Genomic DNA, 18,849 nt, shown 5'->3' with positions numbered 1-18,849 from the left:
GAAGAGAGAGAGCTAGAGAGAGAGAGAGAAAGAGAGAGAGAGAGAGAGAGTAAGAGAGTAAGAGATAGACAGAAAAAGAGGCACGCAACTGAACGCATCATTTGGAACTAAATATCTATTCGTTTTTTATTTACAGAGTACCAGATGGTGGGAAGAATTCGAATGGAAATCCAGCGCAATGAAAGTTGCATCGTTTTTAAAAACTTCCCCGGTAGGTTATATCAATGCTCCTTGTTGGAAACTATCGAATAAGTGGTATGTTAGCCTACTTGGATAATATCAATGCTATCGCGAGATATACACAAAAAAAAAAGACATTTGACTAAATGTGTAATTTTCGTGAATGTGTTATTGTAACATGAGTGTGCTGTTTGTTGAAGTGTTATTACTATATTAAAAACGAGGACCAACCATTGTGAGTGGTATTCCTCTGGATATACAAAGCTTGGGCTTAAAACTCTACGTTTGTCTATTTACTTTATTCTGTTTGCTTGTGAATATGCATTCAGTTCATAGTGGTTGTATGCTAATACACTCAGTGAGGGAACCATCCAAGTGAGCAGTGCACTTATCTACTTAGATTAAAGGACTTGGAATAGATTCGAATAGAGTCAATGGGAGTGGTCAAACAAAGGCTTTTGATAATCATTGCCACACACAAAGAGAATGAGAAGACTACAAAAGAATATCAAAAATAATAGTATTTTTTACCTCAAATGTCTGGCTACCTGCGATTACTAATCAATATCCACGTGGATGTGTTTTGCTCTGCCCAACAACATTCATATTACAGGGTATTTTTCGATTGATATAAAACCCGTGTGTATGGACGGACAGACAAAGAGGGAGGAAAATGACTGGCTGGCTGTGTTATACGAACCCAACGCTAACACCAAAGCAATAGCCTATGGACTTCATGAACTTGCTAGTCATTTAACTTGGAGGTGTGCTGTTGCAATAATGTTTAGGCCAATGTAAATATTACAATAAAAAAATAGACTATATAGCTAGCTATAAATACCCTACCCAAACGAGCATGGTCTACAGCAGAGCCATGTAGAGATTAGGGCTCTGGTGGCTTTAAAGTGTACGTGGACTAAGGATGATATTATCAGAAAATGTTGATTAGATTCTAGGCCTACAATATTATATTTTCACTAGTATTTCTATAATATAATATAACAAATATGTTGAGGTGAATCCTCAATAGATGTCTTCCAGCAGCACCGTGATGGATGATGCACTCTGGATCGCCTAGCCGGGACGACCCAGCATCTTCACAGCACCACTCTGATGTAATCCCTCTTCCGTTTACCCTCCTTCTAGCCCCGCCACAAGGGTAACCTCACTCCCTGATTCATAGCCTCCATTCACACGTCACACACTCACGCCAATACGTTATTTGAACATAAAGAAGGAGCATATCACGTTCTCAATATTGTAGGCTAAAACGATTAAAGGACATTTTTTGACGGGATCATTTAGAATAATAGAACAACAAGAATAGCACGCATGTAGAGATAGGATTTCCGGCAACATCAAATGTTCACGGAGAGCATGCAGTTGATCATCAGGATAAACAAAATACTCCACTTGAATTTCAGCTAAATCGAGTTATGGGTCATAGTCATATCCTAGTCATGTTCACAGCCTTATAGTAATGAGAGAGAACATAGACTTTTCAGAATCATATAGGAGATTGGGACAAATAAGCAGACCATCTCTTATTAAACGTTAACAATAAGACGTGTGCACATACAAAAATGACAAATATTCGCATGTATTTACCATATTAGGCCTACATTAAAATAGGCTACCTCTGGCCATTTCATTTGAAACTGGTATGCATAGTATACTGTGCACAACTAAACAGGCAGGTTATACTGCGTCTATTAGAGGGAGCTTATCAGAAGACACTCCTCCTCATGCCCTTAACTTTTCCAATTGTTCTTCCCAAAATCATTCTTGTTTTAAGAACGATTTGTTATTTAGAGTACAGTGAATTGCTTGCTGTCACATAGCTCTTCAGAGAGAGGCATTCAGTGTACACATAGCAGGGTTCGCATTGGTGCCATTTAGGCGACATGAAATATGACTTGGTTGGGAGTGTGCGGTGAATGTGAGACGATTCATTCCAACCTGAGATACAAATGCCGATAAGGGAACTCAATAGGCCTATTTGAGCTTCATGTGCATTTAATCCACTTTTTCATTTTCCTCACCCATGATCAGTTTCGATATATAGACTACACATACTCAGTACAGTATTATGATTAGGATAATTATAAGGATAACATTATTATTATTATTATTACCATCATCATATGGTGAACCTGTAACTAATTTTAGCTGGAAATGAGAAATGAGAGGAAAGGAATTCAATTCGGTTTGTTTTCTTTGTTTCAAATCGTTGAACACTCGGCTGTGTTGGATATAGAATATAATCTGTGATATACTATCTCAGCAAGAACATAATTTAGCTCATCCGTGCGACTACACCACGATTCTCCGTGAACTCTGGTTGAACCGCCCAAGTGGCAATAAATCATTTTTCTCTGTCTGCACAAAGCGCGCGCCAGTCCCTCTGGGTGTCAACCCCTTTTTCACGGCTTGGTGGCTGACACAAACAGCCGAGGAAACATGGACAAAGTTTCGTAACGATTGAGGATTTTAACATACAACATATCATAACTCACAGCATATAGCATTTCCACTAATGTGGGCTTTTTCGTGTTGACATGGCTACCATGTAGGCCTTAGCACTAGCAGCAAAATTCCGAACCCCTTTGTTCCAAAAACACTGTTCTCCACACTGCTCTTCTCAATAAAAAGCATCCATGCCCATAATGTATTTTCGGCGGACAGAGCTCGAGTCGGGCAGAGAAGAGGAGACAGAGAGCTCGTGGAAGGACGTTAATGGGCAGAGGATGTTGTCGGTTAAAACGGTGCATACAAATGGACCTGTCTCGGCAGAGCACGCGGGAGATTTATTGGCCCGGTGCCCTACATTGCTGTAAACAATTCAGAGTGAAATGAAAGGACCGGAGACTTTGCTGAACACTGCACACTTCATACATGAGGAAAAGTAAAAGACACACATTGTCAATTTCCTTTCTTCCCAGAACACGTGTTAATGTCTTGACCTATATAAATAGGACATGTACATGCAATACACTTAGAAAAAAACGGTTCCTTATAGAACCAAAAAGGTTATATTGCGTGCTTTATGTATGGAACCCCTAAATGTTCTATGTAGAACCATTTTATGGGGTTCTTTTATCAGAACCCTAGAGGTTCTTCTTCACTAAAACAAAATGGTACCATATGGAACCCTGCATGGTGCCATTTATGAATTATGGCTACTACCATTAACCAACAATGTTTTGAGCTTTAATAAACAATTAATGAAAGCACAAATGTATACCAGCATAGTTTTTAGAATGCATTGTCATTATTTGCAAACATAGTTTGGAAATATGCATTGGTGGCCAGGCAGGTATCTCCGTGTTTGAATGATGGCCTAAGTCAACTCTGGCTGACTTCTTTACAATAACAATACAATAAAACATGAAAAATGTGTCGTCTGCTCCCTTCTCAACTCCCCAAACCTCACACATACAGTTGAAGTCGGAAGTTAACATACACTTAGGTTGGAGTCATTAAAACTTGTTTTTCAACCACTCCACACATTTCTTGTTAACAAACTATAGTTTTGGCAAGTCGGTTAGGACATCTACTTTGTGCATGACACAAGTAATTTTTCCAACAATTGTTTACAGTCAGATTATTTCACTTATGATTCACTGTATCACAATTCCAGTGGGTCAGAGGTTTACATACACTAAGTTGGCTGTGCCTTTAAACTGCTTGGAAAAATCCAGAAAATGATGCCAAGGCTTTAGAAGCTTCTGATAGGCTATATGACATCATTTGAGTCAATTGGAGGTGTACCTGTGGATGTATTGCAAGGCCTACCATCAAACTCAGTGCCTCGTTGCTTGACATCATGGGAAAATCAAAAGAAATCAGCCAAGACCTCCGAAAAAAAATTGTAGACCTCCTCAAGTCTGGTTTATCCTTGGGAGCAATTTCAAAATGCCTGAAGGTACCACATTCATCTGTACAAACAATAGCATGCAAGTATAAACACCATGGGACCACGCAGCTGTCATACCGCTGAGGAAGGAGACACATTCTGTCTCCTAGAGATGAACGTATTAGGGGGCGAAGAGTGCAAATCTATCCCAGAACAACAGCAAATGACCTTGTGAAGATGCTGGAGGAAACAGGTATGAAAGTATCTCTATCCACAGTAAAACGAGTCCAAATCAACATAACCTGAAAGGCCGCTCAGCAAGGAAGAAGCCACTGCTCCAAATCCGCCAGACAAAATCCAGACTACGGTTTGCAAATGCACTTTTTGGAGAAATTTCCTCTGGTCTCATGAAAGAAAAATAGAACTGTTTGGCCATAATGACCATTGTTATGTTTGGAGGAAAAAGGGGGAGGCCTGCAAGCCGAAGAACACCCCCCCAACTGTGAAGCACAGGATGTGGCAGCATCATGTTATGGGGGTGCTTTGCTGTAGGAGGGACTGGTGCACTTCACAAAATAAATGGCATCATGAGAAGGAAAATTACGTGGATATATTGAAGCAACATCCTAAGACATCAGTCAAGTTAAAGCTTGGTCGCAAATGGGTCTTCCAAATGGACAATGACCCCAAGCATATATCCAAAGTTGTGGCAAAAAGGCTTAAGGACAGCAAAGTCAAGGTATTGAAGCAGCCATCACAAAGCCCTGACCTCAATCCTATAGGAAATTTGTGGGCAGAACTGAAAAAGCGTGTGTGAGCAAGGAGGCCTACAAACCTGACTCAGTTACACCAGCTCTGTCAGGAAGAATGGGCAAAAATTCACCCAACTTATTGTGGGAAGCTTGTGGAAGGCTACCCGAAATGTTTGACCCAGGTTAAGCAATTTAAAGGTAATGCTACCACCTACTATTTGCGTGTATGAATCTTCTGACCCACTGGGAATGTGATGAAAGAAATATAAACTGAAATAAATCATTCTCTCTACTGTTATTCTGACATTTCACATTCTTACAATAAAATGGCGATGCTAACTGACCATCGCCTTAGTCTTAATCACGTTGAGGGAGAGGTTTTTGTCCTTGCACCACACGATCAGGTCTCTGTACTCCTCCCTATATGCTGTCTCGTCGTTATTGATGACCAGGCCTACCACTGTTGTGTCATCGGCAAACTTAATGATGGTGTTGGAGTCATGCCTGGTCGTGCAATCATGAGTGAACAGGGAGTACAGGAGGGGACTGAGCACGCACTCCTGAGGGGCCCACGTGTTGAGGATCAGCGTGGCGGATGTGTTGTTACCTACCCTTACCACCTGGGGGCGGCCCATCAGGATTTCCAGGACCCAGTTGCAGAGGGAGGTGCTTAGTCCTAGGGTCCTTAGCTTAGTAATGAACTTTGAGGGCACTATGGTGTTGAACGCTGAGCTGTCGTCAATGGTATAGCATTCTCACATAGGTGTTCCTTTTGTCCAGGTGTGAAAGGGTAGTGTGGAGTGCACTAGAGATTGCATCATCTGTGAATCTGTTGGGGCGGTATGCAAATTGGAGTGGGTCTCGGGATTCTGGGATAATGGTGTTGATGTGAGCCATGACCAGCCTTTCAAAGCTCTTCATGCCTACAGACGTGAGTGTATGTATCAGTAGTCATTTAGGCAGATTACAGTGCCTTGCAAAAGTATTCATCCCCCTTGGCTATTTTTCCTATTTTGTTGCATTACAACCTGTCTTTTAAATTGATTTTTATTTGGAGTTCATGTATTGGACAAACACAAAATAGTCCAAATTGGTAAAGTGAAATGTAAAAAAATTCAAAACGGAATTGTGGTGCGTGAATTGTGGTGCGTGCATGTATTCACCTCCTTTGCTATGAAGCCCCTAAATAAGTTCTGGTGCAACCAATTACCTTCATAAGTCACATAATTAGTTAAGTAAAGTCCACCTGTGTGCAATCTAAGTGTCACATGATCTCAGTATATATATATACCTGTTCTGAAGGGCCCCAGAGTCTGCAACACCATTATGCAAGGGGCAACACCAAGCAAGCGACAGCATGAAGACCAAGGAGCTCTCCAAACAGGCCGGGGAAAATATCAGAAACTTTAAACATCCCATGGAGCACCATTAAATCCATTATTAAAAAATGGAAAGAATCTGGCACCACAACAAACCTGCCAAGAGAAGGCCTCCCACCAAAACTCAGGCAAGGAGGGCATTAATCAGAGAGGCAGAATTGAAGCAATGATGGATTGCGCTAAATACAGGGAAATCCACGAGGGGAACCTGTTTCAGTCTCCCAGAGATTTGAGACTGGGAAGGAGGTTCACCTTCCAGCAGGACAATGACCCTAAGCATACTGCTAAAGCAACACTTGAGTGGTTTAAGGGGAAACATTTAAATGTCTTGGAATGGCCTAGTCAAAGCCCAGACCTCAACCAAATTGAGAATCTGTGGTATGACTTAAAGATTGCTGAACACCAGCAGAACCCATCCAACTTGAAGGAGCTGGAGCAGTTTTGCCTTGAAGAATGGGAAAAAAATCCCAGTGGCTAGATGTGCTAAGCTTATAGAGACATACCCCAAGAGACTTGCAGCTGTAATTGCTAAGAAAGATAGCTCTACAAAGTATTGATTTTGGTGGGGGGTAAATAGTCATGCACGCTCAAGTTTTCTGTTTTTTTTTGTCTTATTTCTTGTTTGTTTCACAATTAAAAAGATTTTGCATCTTCAAAGTGGTAGGCATGTGAGTGTGTAAATCAAATTATACAAACCCCCCAAAAATCTATTTTAATTCCAGGTTGTAAGACAACAAAATAGGAAAAATGCCAAGGGGGGTGAATACTTTCGTAAGCCACTGTACCTTAGTGTTATTGGGCACAGGGACTATGGTGGTCTGCTTGAGACATGTTTGTATTACAGACTCAGACAGGGAGAGGTTGAAAATGTCGGTGAAGACACTTGCCAGTTGGTCAGCGCATGCTTGGAGTACATGTCCTGCTAATCTGTCTGGCCCATCGGCCTTGTGAATGTTGACCTGTTTAAAGGTCTTACTCACATCGGCTGCGGAGAGTGTGATCACACAGTCGTCCGGAACAGCTGATGCTCTCATGCATGTTTCAGTGTTTCTTGACTCGAAGCGAGCATAGAAGTAATTTAGCTTGTCTGGTAGGCTCATGTCACTGGGAAGCTCTTGGCTGCGCTTCCCTTTGTAGTCTGTATTAGTTTGTAAGCCCTGCCACATCCGACAAGCGTCAGAGCCAGTGTAGTACGATTCAATCTTAGTCCTGTATTGACACTTTGCTGTTTGATGGTTCGTCGGAGGGAATAGCGGGATTTCTTATAAGCTTCCGGGTTAGAGTCCCGCTCCTTGAAAGCGGCAGCTCTACCCTTTAGCTCAGCGCGGATGTTGCCTGTAATCCATGGCTTCTGGTTGGGGTATGTCACTGTGGGGACGATGTCATCGATGCACTTACTGATGAAGCCAGTGACTGATGTGGTGTACTCCTCAATACCATTGGAAGAATCCCGGAACATATTCCAATCTGTGCTAGCAAAACAGTCCTGTAGTTTAGCATCTGCTTCATCTGACCACTTTTTTATTGACGAGTCACTGGTGCTTCCTCCTTTCAATTTTGCTTGTAATGCAGGATTCAGGAGGATAGAATTATGGTCAGATTTGTCAAATGGAGGGCGAGGGAGAGCTTGAAGAATTATAAAAAGAATAATGTGCAAAGATCTTACAGACTTACCCAGAAAGACCTACAGCTGTAATTCCTGCCAAAGGTGATTCTAACATGCACTGACTCAGGGGTGTGAATACTTATGTAAATGAATACATGTTTTCTTTTTTTTACATTTTCACTTTCTCATTATGGGGTATTGTTTGTAGAGTGGGGAGGAAAAAATAAATTGAATAAATGTTTTATTCAGTGTGTAACACAACAACATGTAGAATAACTCAAGGGGTTTGAATACTTTCTGAAGGCACTGTAGAACCTTTTACTGTAAGGCACTGTAGAACCTTTTTTTGTAAAAGGTTATTTTATCTTGTCCAAAGAACCAAAAGGTTCCCCAAATTAGGCTTTTTCTAAGACTGTAGACTCCTATCAATAATAACCCACTAAAACGACAAATTAAAAGTGAAACTAGCTATTTTGTCTTTCTTGGCCAACATATATCCTTAGTTTCTGGACATACATTTCCATGAACATTTGAGTAAATTAACATGTTGGTTTGTGTCCAATATAGACATAAAACACTACTTTTCAGTTGTATCTCCCTCTCTAGGGCCTATACCATAAACTGAAAAACCAGTTCTTTCAGAAGTGTGCTTCTGGGAGTAAAATATTGTTACAACAACCCCCTGCACTTGGATATCGTCCACGGCCAAAGGACCTCCAATCTCTAGCGCGGATGGAAGTTCTATTTTACATAGTATTTTTGGATTGATTCTCTGTCAATACGTTCCAACAGTAGGCTAATATCACTTCTAAAACTGTTATGTTCCATTTCTCAAAACACATGATACCTACACAGTATACTGCAGTGAACTGTTACCAGTTTGCATCTGAGCATCACAATCTCATTATTCCCTAAAATGTCCAGTTGGGGCGATATACTGTGCATCAATAATGACTACATTTGGTATGGAATATGTTCATGATTCCTGTATCTGCTACAATGCAATTGGACCCATCGAGTTCTGCAATAATGCCATAGTTTTGATCCTACAGAAATACATTTTCGCCTACACTCAGCAAACGCAACCTTGTAGTCCAACCAGGCAGATTGTTCAAGATGGACTTGTCCCGAAGACGTCGGTAAATGCCTTCTAAACCGGCCACTAGGGGCAACACGGAGCGCTATTACCGTAGGCTTGGTGTTATGGACAGGCGTGGTGGATGGGCATAATCCCATGACTTCGGATCAGATGGTCGTGTGTCCAATCCCAGTGGTAGACAATCATTTTATTTTATATTTCTTTTAACCCTATATCAAACCTTAACCCTTAACTGAACCATTCGGAAGGAATGCCTGAATTGAATGGTTTAACCCAATCCAAAGCCTCAACCTCTCACCTGATTTAATGGACCTGCATAGAATTGGAGAGCTGACAAGAACAGATGGCTGCTGAGAATTATACAATACCTTGGAAATGTATGTTACTTGTCCAGAAAAATACATTTAATCAAATTCACATTAAACGTCTGTTGGGTATACTAGTGAAGACAAGACGTTATTAGTAGCTCACTTGCTATTGCAACTAATCACTCTCCCTTTATCATTTAGGCAGCAGTCCAGTGCATTCAGTCCAGCTCTGACATTGATCCATGTCTCATATAGACCAATACTTGGACACTTGTCTACCAGGGACTGAAACTTGGGTAAAATGCTATATTACGTTACACTAATATCTATAAATGCTTTATAAGTAACTGCAGTAGGCCTAATTACAACTGTTAAATGTTATGTTATGATGTTTATAAAGGAATAACCATAATTGTATTGACAACTTTTAAGTCCATATACTTTTTAAATATTGAGCCTTGGATGGCAACTTTTCTACTTGTAAATAATTAATTCATAATAGATTTGAGAATCAATTCAACACACACACACACACACACGCACTCACACACGCATGCTCCAACACACACACACACGCTCCAACACACACACACACACAGATGCCCATGAGCACACAGGCCAGACATGGTGCATCTGCCCCTCTGGGGGTGAACGGACCGACTAGATTTACGGATTTATGACACACCCTCCTTAATTAAGTCTGGTCAATGTGAGAGTGAGCAGCCTTATTTCCTCTATCCCTGGAACATGAGATTTGACCCCTGTTTCAACTCAGCGCCTTCATGCAGCTGCCATGACTGCTATATAAACAGACTACCAGTGGTGGAAAAAGTACTCCGTTTTCATACTTGAGTAAAAGTAAAGAAACGTTAATAGAAAATGACTCAAGTAGAAGTGAAAGTCACACAGTAAAATACTACTTTAGTAAAAGTCTAAAAGTATTTGGTTTTAAATATACTTAAGTATCGAAAGTAAATGTAGTTGCTAAAATATACTTAAGTATCAAAAGTAAATGTAAAAGTAGGAATAAGTAGAAATGCATTATATTAAGCAAACCAGATGCATAATTTTCACACTCCAACACTAAGACATCATTTTAAAAACAAAGCATTTGTTATTAGCGAGTCCTCCAGATCAGAGGCAGTAGGGATGACCAGGGATGTTCTCTTGATAAGTGTGCGACTTGGACCATTTTCTGTCCTGCTGAGCATTCAAAATGTAACGAGTACTTGTGGGTGTCAGGGAGAATATATGGCGTAAAAAGAACATTATTTTCTTTAGGCATCTAGTGAAGTGAAAGTAAAAGTTGTCAAAAAATATAAATAGTAAAGTACAGATACAAAAAAAAAGTACTTAAGTAGTACTTTAAAGTATTTTTTACTTAAATACTTTACGCCTCTGCAGACTACACCATCCCCATCACAATAGTCTGGAGTCAGACCTTTCGTTAAAAAATAAATTGGTTGAAGAAGACACTCATCTTGAACAAGGGAGAGATGTTTTTGTAGCCATAGTAATGTACTAATATAAATCTACACATATTACCACAAAGATCATCATAACAGTTTTTTGGGGTGGGGATTTCGGATATATGATTTCCACTTCTTTTAACAAGTTTATTTTCGTGGTTCCGTCCGCCAAGAGAGTGTGAGAGAGAAAGATGCCTTGCCAGAGGCCTGCCATAAATCAACGTTGCAAAGTGGAATGTTCGCCTGCATTCCCCGGAATCATATGGAGAGAAACATTCTCAATATTCTCTAAAGACTTTGAAGAGACAAGATTCACAATGGCTTAGCTTTTGCAGGAATGTTATCAAATAATTAGGCCTACACTCCAAAAATATAGGCGACATTTGTACAAAATGCAGCATATTCTTTATTTACTTTTGGGGAATTCATCACACCAATTGAAATACACGAAGCTAAACAATTAAACAAATACAAAATAATTCTGAAAAGACAGGTCTTAGCCTGTAGCTACAAATAAAACATTACATCTGAACTAGTGCGTAATTGCTTTACATTTAAACCCATAGTGTATAATCTACTTTTAGATGTATTTATATTACCAGTATCTGGCTATATAATCTACTTTCAAACTAGCATTCTTCGTAATGACATAAACATGTAGATTTGATTGAAAGCTGCAACTCGTAAAGTAAGCTTTCAAATCAAGTTGAAAATACATTCGGTTGCGGCTAAGGTCTGTGAATGGACCTCTTCGATTGTTTAAGTCACAAGAAAATAACTTGAAAAAGTTCATTTCCCCCATAATTTATGTTCTGTTTGTGTTGCTGCTTGTGTTTACTCAAATAATATTGAACAATGTGAAAATAAACGTATTGTCACACATAACCTCTGTGCAACCCCTACTCTCAAATATCTTCAGGGCACAAAATGTCAGGTGAGGTGGCTTTATGGAGATGCTGATAAATGGTACAATTACTGTTCTATAGCACGTGAAAGCTGTTCATCGCTTACAGAACTGTTGTGTGTAAACTTCCTGTTTGCTACAACATATTTGTGCCATGGACCACAGTAACTGCATAGGTTTGATATATGTTTTAGGGGCAAATCAAGGCATAGGCCTATATCTAAAATCGTGAATTACATGTTATGATCACAAGTCATTTTAAAACGGTTTCAATGTCGAATCATTCTAAGAGGTCCGACTGAACGTCAATGATCTAAATATAGTTACAAATGATGCAATTACAAGTGACCACTCTCGTTCATATGTACACATCTACACCTAACCCATTCACACACATATAACATCTAACCAGCACAGGTTGAATAATCTATACTGAGTGTGATGCATGCTGCCGTGGTGTGGTTTAATTCATGTATTCGTATAGGCCCCACTTCGACGACAGATCGTAACAGACTAGTACGTAGTAAATCAGTGAACTGCAAAGAGAGGTACACGAGGTACAAAAGCTTCTAATAAAATACACCATGTGGCTGTATAACTTCACACACCTGCACAGTGCACTACGAGACCATTCACTTCAGACCGTCGTCAATTGTATATATTGGGGGATTCAGTCCTGTCCTGGTGGAGCATCCTATCATTGTCTCCATGAATGCCCACAAGTTGAAGACGTGCATTTCTTGTATAACATTGTCATTATTTGAGCTTTATCAAGGTAGGTGTTAAAATGTAGATTAAATATTATAGGCTCAAATTAGGCTAGATGCCTGGACTAATCTCTTGCAGAATCAGTTTTATAAATCAATGCTTTCGTTCGTGGTTGTTCATAGCCTCACACTGTTAACACATGTACTTAATTTTGTGATTAACTGACTTAAGAACTTAAGAACGTTTATTTTTATTTTTGGGAGCATGAATCAAATACATGACTTGGATTGCAATGCATTCAATTGTTAATTTAGGCCTACAATGCAGGAGCAAATGTCCACATAAACGTAGCCTATATATTTGTCTATATAATATTTATTCCAAAAGTAACGTTTACCCGTAATGATATTGAAGCTGTTATGCACCAAGATGGATGCATTTTCACAAATATACAACGTTTTCCCATGCAGAATCCTATCAATTGTAATAATGCATTCGACATGAGCAGGCCTAACACTCACATGCATACGGATCAGAAGCTCCAAAGTCACCACTTGGAAGTCCCTCAAATGTGTAAGATGTCCAAGGGGGCTAGGTCCTACACAATGGAAGAGAAGTGGCCGACAGTTCACCGCACTCTCGGGTCACCACTGAGAGCAACAAAAGAGCAACACATTCAGAGGTGCCCTTCCACCGGCCCCTCAATAGGCCCCGAGCAGAAAAACCCACAAAGGCCAGCGCACTGACGAAGCCACGTAAGGACGGGGTACCACCTACGAGGGCACACACAGAAGGTACACGTATAGAGAGCCAGTCAGGTCACAGGGGTTGCAAAGGTCGGCCATCCCGGCTGAAACGGACCTAATGGGACAGAAAATGTGCCCTCCGACTGAACTCGGCCTTCTCGCGGTTCGTCCCCAACTTCAATAAAGTACCTTTTCAGCCTCGCGACATGGAGGCGACAGGTTTTAGAAAGAGATTGGAGGGATGCTGAGACTGTGGAGTAGCTAGCTACACATTCTCTCAACTGTCAAGGGCCCGGTTTCCCAAAACATTTTAAGGCTAAGTTCATAATTATCCTTAAGATGCTTTTGGGAAAACGGGCCATGGCAACTACATAAAGGCTCCTGGAATTTGGCATGGTGTTAAGTTTCATTTTTGTCCCTGGTAGTTTTATTTCGTAAAGTTGCTAGTTAGCGAGTTGGGTTTATTTCTTTGTGAGGGAGGCTGTTGCCAAATTAATATATTCAGTCCCAAATAATTTTACTCTGCGGCGTTAAGATTGATGGTTCAGAATAGACTACATCTCCCCTTTGTGATCGTCTGCCCCCCCATCTAGCAAGCCGTTTTATAATTTCTATTCAAGTCACACATTTTAATAATCTATCAAATGCTTGCGCTCTTTTCAAACGTGGCATGTTTTACACCACATTTTGAGCAGGATAAGAAAAAGTTATTCCACAAATGAAATAATTTTTTGGAAAACTGTTAACTGAACGGTCTTTTTCATCATGCAAGACATGGTTACAGGAGAGAAATTGCACAATATGAGTAGCCTATGTATTATTAGAGTTGCATGGTGACAATAAATCCACAACACTGCCATATAGGCCTATGGAAAATCCCGCCACGATACTTTTGCAGTGTCGGCTACTTACCAAGCGCAGAGGTGACGATGACGTTGCTCGAGCGCCACTTTTTAAAAGCATACTCTTCACTTTGACCGGGGAGGTCTCAGGGCCCAACAGACATAGGCTACTTTTAGAATGACAATCTCAGAAAACTAACATTCCATTTTATATCTGTAGAAATGATTGCATATTGAGAAGGCCTGTGTGCATGCATATAAAAAACTATTATCAAATTATTGTTTGTTTTTTACAAGATATTCTATGAAAATCTGAGGCAATGCTCGTGGATATGATCATAGTACGATATTGTGTAAACTATAGTATACTTTATTGTCCACGATAAGGCCCCATAATCTGACTTCAAGTTATTGACTTTATTAGAAGACAAGAAAAACAACCTGTAATTGGGGCAAAGGGGGAATTAATAGCAACCCATACCATCAACACAAATTATTATTTGGTCATATTTTGACATTATGATACTGATTTGCAGAGTTATATGCAGCGATAGGTTCAGTAATGAGCAGGAAACAGGGCTCCAGAAAGTCAGGCACTGGCCTATTCTACAGAGGGAGTCTGGTTGAGGGCCTGGTTGAATGGCTTGCCATGTTAATTGAATGTCCTTGAGACTAATGAGCTAGCATGTAGGGTAGGACGCATGCAGCCAGGCTATAACCCTTTATTTGGAATAGAATCATTGATTATTATTGGATTAAGGATTAGGTCTATTGTGGAGTATTAGAAATTAAGGGGGAATACGTTGCAAACGGACAACTTTGCCAAACAAATGTTTAATGCTTTGTTAGGCTGAACTATAAAGGAAATACAGTACTTGGTCAATTGTGACTTTCATAACATTTTGAAATAACGTTCACCACATCATAGGATGAGCTTCTGTTATCAAAAGAAATTACACTTGACCTCGATTGGTCATGAATAAAATCCATCCAAACACGAAACAAAAACTAGTAGACATTCACTGTTTTATTGACCAATATAATTATCACAAATACACTAAACTCTGTTTATTGCATTTTACAATAACCTGCTAAACACAACGTAAACACCACAAACTAAATTGTAATTCAAAATCCTGTTTTTGAAATACGCGAGGTAATTCACCTTGCAAGATCGATGTTCCCATCGGTATGTTCCAGCATTTTTACCAAAAATAACTATGATAATAATGATATTCTTCCAGTGTTCCGCTTGAAATAAATAAATTGTGCATTTCACCTTGGGCAGCAGGGCAAACGAATGGCCCACCATAACATTTAGATCAAATGTAGGGCTACATTTTTTTCCCCTCCATTCAAAACATTTTCTCATAAAAACATCATTTTGATTCAGCATGAAATAACTTAAACCCTGTGTCGCGTAAAAAGAATCCATCGGTATTCGCATAAATCCATGCTATATAACATGCATTTTATATAACTTTGGACTTAAATGAAACCACACAAATAGCTACGAAAACAAAATATATTCTATATGACTGATTATTTTATTCTATAAATAATCAGTCATTTCTCTATCTCCCTTCTTGAAGTGTTTTTGTGTTTTGTTTTGTTCGCCTTATAACGTTGTAATATCCTCGCCATCCTCTCCTCCGGAAAGTTCATTTGGAATAATGGCACCAGTGGCCGAGGAAGTGGCGACAGCGCCGGTTGATGAGGTTGTGTTGGACCCGGAGGATACGCCCGTGGTGGAGGATCTCACTTTGGTGTTAGGAAGCCTATGGTCTTTTTTCCACTTCATCCTGCGGTTCTGAAACCAAATTTTGATTTGTCGTTCGGAGAGAACCAATGTATGAGCTATCTCAATGCGCCTCCGCCGAGTTAAATAGCGGTTATAGTGGAACTCCTTCTCCAATTCTAAGACCTGCTGTCGAGTGTAGGCTGTCCTAGACCGCTTGGAATCCGCTCCATTGTAATTCGGGTTCGCTGGAAAAGGGGAGAAGTAAATAGAAAGAAAGAAAGAAAAGCAGGGAAGGAGGGAGTAAACAAGAGTGTCCTCAACTGGGATATATGATGGGAATGGGCAGAATAAATGGCTAGATATGGTAGTTCTGGTGTGAGAAAGAATCTAAATGGGAAGTTAAGAACTTGTCCATCTCTCTGTAATTAGGGGACACTCACATCCAAGTATGCGCTAAATTATTAATGCAAGATTACAAAGCGCAGTCTTTTTTCTTTCGTTTAATCTCTCCCCCTCTTCTCTCCATCGCGCACATAGGCTACATAACAGCAGAAGCCACATGGTGATACGGCTGCCAAGAGTATACCTCGGCTATAAAATTTATGGTGGGTGTAATTACCGACGCTGAGTCGTAAATCCGCCTCAATTGTGCCATTTCAAAAGCTTCTCCCCTATCGTAGCAGGGGCTGGGAAGGAGATGGGAGTTAGAGGCACCGATAAAGGGAAGGAAAGGAGGAGAGAGGAGTAGAGAGTGGAGAGAGAGAGAGAGAGAAAAGACAAACACAGAGACAAGTTGCCTACCAGTGCTGATGTGAATTTTCTTCATCCATGGGTATACCACGGGCTGCTTGGAGGAGGCTGAGCTGTTTGGATGCTCCGGTGTAGCTTGGTTGCAGGCGGAGGATGCAGTCGGTGGGGTGGTGGGGGACATGGGTAGCTGTGGGGTCTCACATGAGGCTGGCTGCCCTTTCCCTGCAAGCAGGTGCGCAGTATGGGGTAGTCCATGTCCACTTTGCGTGTCAGGTTCAGGGATGCTTGCACAGTTATATTGGCGCTCTTGGTAGCTCGCCCGCGGAGGGTATAACTCCTGATGGTGATGCTGGTAACCAGAGCCAGGGTCCCTTGCGCGGCTGTAATATTCGGGGCTGTGGTCGGGGATGTAGCTGTTTTGTGAATATTCCTCGCATGGAGGAAATTTCGGATCAATGTAGGTAGAGTCCATCAAATACGAGCTCATGATCATTAATTTCTGGAGTGGAAAATAATTTTTCTAGCTTTGTCGTTTTTCTGCTCCATAAAGCCCTCCTACTTGCGAGCAGCCCTGTAAAGTTACTTTTACCACGTGACCCCACGGCCCAATAGCAGAGTGAGAGGTAGTCCCCGGATAAGGAACCAAAGGTTTTCGAACGTACCTTCGGTCGCCATTGTGGGCATCATCTCTCTCTCTCTCTCTCTCTCTCTTTCTCTCGCTGTCTCTCTCTCTCTCGCTCTCTCTCCTCACGCCATTTGTGTCACCAATGCAAGTGATCAAAACAAACACCTCTTATGTGAAGTGAACCCTGTCATTACAGTTATATTATTATTATTGTTATCATCAGTATCATTATTATCCAGAAATAGAAATGGAGGTAGAGTGATGTATGTGAATGGATAATCGCACGCAAAATCTCAATAACGATTGGGTTGCTTACTGCAAGTAAAACAGCGGCAGGATTACCTCATTCACAAAAATAAGAATATAAGTCTAAGAATATCCGGCTGCTGCCTTCAAACAGTCCATGAACGTTCGCGTAAATCGTACATGTTATGCAGACATTCCAGTTCCAACTAAGCGAGAGTTTTTGAAATTAGAATTGGGCCTAAATCAGGAGAAAGAGGACACCAGAGGTACACCAAATTAGTATACCAGTATACATGAGCTTTTTAGGTAACAACAACATCACGAAGTATACTGAAGTACAAGTACACATGTAATACTTTGCATTTGAATTACTTTCAAACACGGTCAAACACATCTCACTGCTTTAAAATAGTATTACGTAGATGCTAATGATAATGCAATATCACTGACATTATGGTTGAATTATTGCAGTATGAATTTATACCGTTCTCCGTCGCGTTCTCTTTCTCTCTCTGGATATGTACAGGTCCATACATTTGAATAAGACACTACATAAGTATGACATGGTGATCCAACTAGTAAACAAATCAGTGTTACGTTACTCTGAAATGAGTCTCAGGGAGGTGTTTTGTCCATCGTGGCTTCATCTTCTTCAACACAAGTGGCTGTCTAAGTGCACGTGTATAGGTTATTCATTTGACATCAGCCCTAGCATGCGGAGCAAATAACATCATCCATTACAACCCCCCCATACACTGTTGTGTTCAGAAAAGTAAATCATTGCAGATAAAGCTGTCCATTTTGAGTGGTATCACTTGCCACAGATGCGTTACAGGCGCAATTATACTGTAATTAACTGTTGGCCAAATGTATTCGTGTTTTGTATTCCATCCTTTAAATTATGCACGACACCACATTGTCACATGACAGTAGGCCTACACATAATCAGTCTGTGAACTTTATGGCTCAATAGACTAATAATAAAAACGAATAATAATAATAATTTAAAAATACATCTAGAATAAATCTAGCCTACTACGACAGGGGATTATAAGAACATGAGAAGGATCAGAACACGAGGTCAATCACCTGCTTGCTAATCAGCGTCTAAATTCGAGGTAGTGGTCTTCTTTTAGTCATTTGTCAACATGATCTGGTGAAAATAACATAGCAGGGCAGATGTTTATGGTTTGTTTATGTGTAAAGCGCGCCCGCCATTTTTATTACTTTCGGCAGCGATGTTTGAGGCGTTTTATGGGGCTATAGAACGCCGTAGGCCTAAATCAGTCCGCTTTAAACGATCGCTGGTTGCTTACATGTTTTACTAGTACAGGCAGACTTGTAGTAGTATACCTTTGCTTCCAGATAGCCTACTGTACAAATATATGCCTTTGAACGTCATTACAATGCCTGGGCCTGGGCTTCTTCTAGACAATCTTAGATTGTTTGTAAGTTAGACACATATTTTGCACAGACTTCTTCTGAGATTTATGGCTATTCGTGCCCTATTATTCATGCTAACACGTGATACAACGCAGCTATAACCTACTGAATAGAAGCGACAGTTGAAGCAGACGATTATCTTGACAGACGTGGGATTTCAGTAGCCCATGTATTCCTGTAGAGACGTACTTGCGA

The 18,849-nt window shown here is 40.5% G+C and overlaps 2 protein-coding genes across 10 annotated transcripts in view; both read right to left on the bottom strand.

The window, feature by feature from the left end:
• Positions 1-18,849, bottom strand: part of LOC110491998 (homeobox protein Hox-C3a) — a 70,231-nt gene that overhangs the window by 4,171 nt on the left and 47,211 nt on the right. The window lies entirely within an intron of this gene.
• Positions 14,297-16,852, bottom strand: LOC110491999 (homeobox protein Hox-C4). The gene is made up of 2 exons (XM_021565929.2): positions 16,392-16,852; positions 14,297-15,835 (listed from the first exon to the last, which is right to left on the bottom strand). The coding sequence occupies exons 1-2, from the start codon at positions 16,831-16,833 to the stop codon at positions 15,468-15,470; spliced, it is 810 nt and encodes a 269-aa protein (XP_021421604.1). The 5' UTR covers positions 16,834-16,852; the 3' UTR covers positions 14,297-15,467.

This window comes from Oncorhynchus mykiss, chromosome 16, assembly GCF_013265735.2.
Source record: "Oncorhynchus mykiss isolate Arlee chromosome 16, USDA_OmykA_1.1, whole genome shotgun sequence".
NCBI lineage: Eukaryota > Metazoa > Chordata > Actinopteri > Salmoniformes > Salmonidae > Oncorhynchus > Oncorhynchus mykiss.
Note: the sequence above shows the minus strand (reverse complement) of the source record. Positions and strands in the feature narration are given on the sequence as shown.